Genomic DNA, 2,773 nt, shown 5'->3' on the forward strand with positions numbered 1-2,773 from the left:
ATGAATTTGAGCGGCTTTACTGTTGCAATAAAGACAGTAATCTCAAAGTTAAGTGCCAGCAACAGGCAGATGTAAGGTGTGAAAGCAGGCAGATGGTCAAGATACTTTGTAATAGGATTCTAGTTTGAGGAACACGCCAAGTAAAGTTATCTTGTAGCCTTATAGTCTAAGGTAGATTTAAAGCCGGAGCATATGGAATAATTGATGCTCCAGTGGTTTCAGCCTATGCTCCCCAGATCAACTATTAACAGATTCAAGAACAGTAGATCTGTTGTGGGGATTATTGATCTTTTAGTTATCTGCAATTTGAAAATGTTTAAAAATAGGTGCTCTAGAGATGGGAGCTTGTATCTTGTGTTGTCTTGTTTTATATCACAGGCAGCAACTTTCATCAAGTGCAATTTAAAAGCTGGAAATTCAGAGGAAATACAAAGAAACGTGTATTTAGACCGAGGAAGTTGCTATTCCCTCTGCAAAATGTGGAACAGTACACTTGAATTTTGAGGCAGAACAAACCATTACTGGGATGTACTAAGAGCTTCTGGTTTTCATTGGAAAAATTACTTTGCTCAGTTTTTTCATTGTAGCTCATTCTTGTGTGACAATGTTGATGTTAATTCTGAACAAAAGGCCGGAGCAGGTGCTCAGATCAGAGGCCCATGTAGCCTATCGCCCCGACTTCAGGTATGGCCGGTAATAATTTCTGAGTGAGAAAACAGAGCAGTATCTCCTTTTCTCGGCTTCCCTCCCTACTCTCCACAACTGGAAGTTCAGAGTATCCATTAGTTCTTTTTGCAGTTGGAGTGCAATCGAGAATGCCGGCTAATCCGTGATTAAATATAGGCTGGTTTTTCATGTAACAAATCTGCATTATTTTTCCTTTTCTTTGCAGCCCACGATGTGAGCACACTCCTGACAAGGTGAACCATGCTGTCCTCGCTGTGGGGTATGGAGAAGAAAATGGGACTCCTTACTGGATTGTGAAGAACTCCTGGGGCCCACTGTGGGGCATGGATGGGTAAGGAGGTCTCAACGCTACCAGACCCACCACGGTCTCCCTGTACCTGGTAAAAGGACAGTCACATGCGTGGGATTCCACCGACCCTCATCAGCCCCCCCGGTCGCCCTTATGCTCTCAAGCTGCAGTTTCACAGCTGTTTCATACTCTGGGAAGAGGCAGGGGCAATCATCCCAGCCTCGGCAGTGAAGGAGACACAGCTCTACAAACCAGTCCTGGGCTGACTGGTTAAAGCAGACCCTTAGATCAATAGGTCTGCCATTGTCACCAGGGGCTCGGCCAGCGCATGCGGAGCCGCTGTACCACTGGTTTGCCTGGTGCCAGGGGAGCACCGCGCCTCTTCCGCGGTTACATGGCCAGAGAAGAACAGGTTGTGCTGGGAGTGAGTTTTCACTCCAGCTCCTCAAGTATTTCCAGCTGCAAGTGAAATTTTTTAGAGTCAGGTGCTAACTCTGCTAGTTTGTGATATAAGGGGGACAGGGAATAGCATCGCCTGGCTAACTGCTGGCGGCAACAGCTCTGTCACAGGTATTTGCTCCTTGTGCTGGCATGAGAAAGGAGCATGCACATAATGAGAGCAGTCGCCTTATGCCGGTATCTGTCATGCTGACTCTGCCGGAGTAGGGAACGCTCACTCATATGCATTTCTTTCTCCTTTTAGGTACTTCCTTATTGAACGTGGCAAGAATATGTGTGGTCTTGCTGCTTGTGCGTCTTACCCGGTTCCTCAGGTGTAAGAGGAGAGCGCAGGCTGGGGAAAGTGGGCATAGGAAAAGGAATGACTGATTGCATATGAATTTCTAAATGCTAAAATCAAGAAAGTGAGAACAAAATGAAATAACAGTCTGCAGAAAGTCGTCACCTGCGGGCAGATTTGTCAGCTTGCACACAGCTTCCTGCAGTAGGAAGACCCGTGCCTCCTCTCCCCAGCCAAAAGCGAGCGTGCTCCTGTGCTGAGCGCCAGACTCCTGCCTTCTCCTCCGGGCTGCGGTGCGCGTGCGGCGTGCCTCGCTCGCCCTGTCCCAACCGAGGCCCTGCGCCTCTGCTGGGGGGGTGTCGGCAACAGGGGGGGCTGCTTGGACGGGGGAAAAGCCGTGCAGTTACGCAATTTTAAGACACTGCCCCAATGAAAGCTCACCCTTCCTGAAGGTGGCCATTTCCCAATCAACAGATGTAACTTCTAGGGATTTTTTATTTTCTTTGAAGGCGATTTTTCTTTTGAGAAAGATGAGTGCTGCTATTTGTATGTTTTACCTGTTTTCATTAAATGTTTTTAGTATTTTTTGTATTAAAAAATAGGGTATTTTAATGCAAGTAGAGAATAAATGGGTGATTTTCTTTTATGACTCAATGAAGCAAGCAAGAAGCTTGTTGCTCCTAGTTTGTAAACACGCTATGGTGAGAGAAGGCCGTGCGTCAGTAGGGGGCACTTCTGTCGGGTGTTACTTCACGCTAAAATCCGCCACTGACGGAATAAAGATGACTTGTCCCCAGCGCGGTGGTGTGCTCTCCGCGGCCCTGTGCGTTACCGGCACGGTCACCGGGGGGAGCTGCGGCCTTTCTCTTCGTTTTCCGATCGTGGCGCCAGGACCCGACCCCGGGGGTGTCTGACGGGGGCAGCGTCCTCCTGACACAGCTCCCGCGAGCGACGCGGGGGCGCAAAGCGTTAAAACTTTCCCGGGTTTGCGCAACTTGCTTTTATAACCAGCTTCAAAGCGCCTGGGGCAGGGACGCCGTGCCCGGGGGCTGGCGGCC

The 2,773-nt window shown here is 49.0% G+C and overlaps 1 protein-coding gene across 1 annotated transcript in view; it reads left to right on the top strand.

The window, feature by feature from the left end:
• CTSH (cathepsin H) overlaps positions 1-2,512 on the top strand; it is a 7,979-nt gene extending 5,467 nt beyond the window's left edge. Inside the window, exons 7-8 of the mRNA XM_009321505.1 lie at positions 893-1,018; positions 1,680-2,512. Coding sequence (XP_009319780.1) covers positions 893-1,018; positions 1,680-1,755 — 202 coding nt within the window. The 3' untranslated portion in view covers positions 1,756-2,512. The remainder of the gene's footprint in view (positions 1-892; positions 1,019-1,679) is intronic.
• The last annotated feature ends 261 nt before the right edge of the window (positions 2,513-2,773 follow it).

This window comes from Pygoscelis adeliae, unplaced genomic scaffold, assembly GCF_000699105.1.
Source record: "Pygoscelis adeliae isolate BGI_AS28 unplaced genomic scaffold, ASM69910v1 Scaffold13, whole genome shotgun sequence".
NCBI classification, from domain to species: domain Eukaryota; kingdom Metazoa; phylum Chordata; class Aves; order Sphenisciformes; family Spheniscidae; genus Pygoscelis; species Pygoscelis adeliae.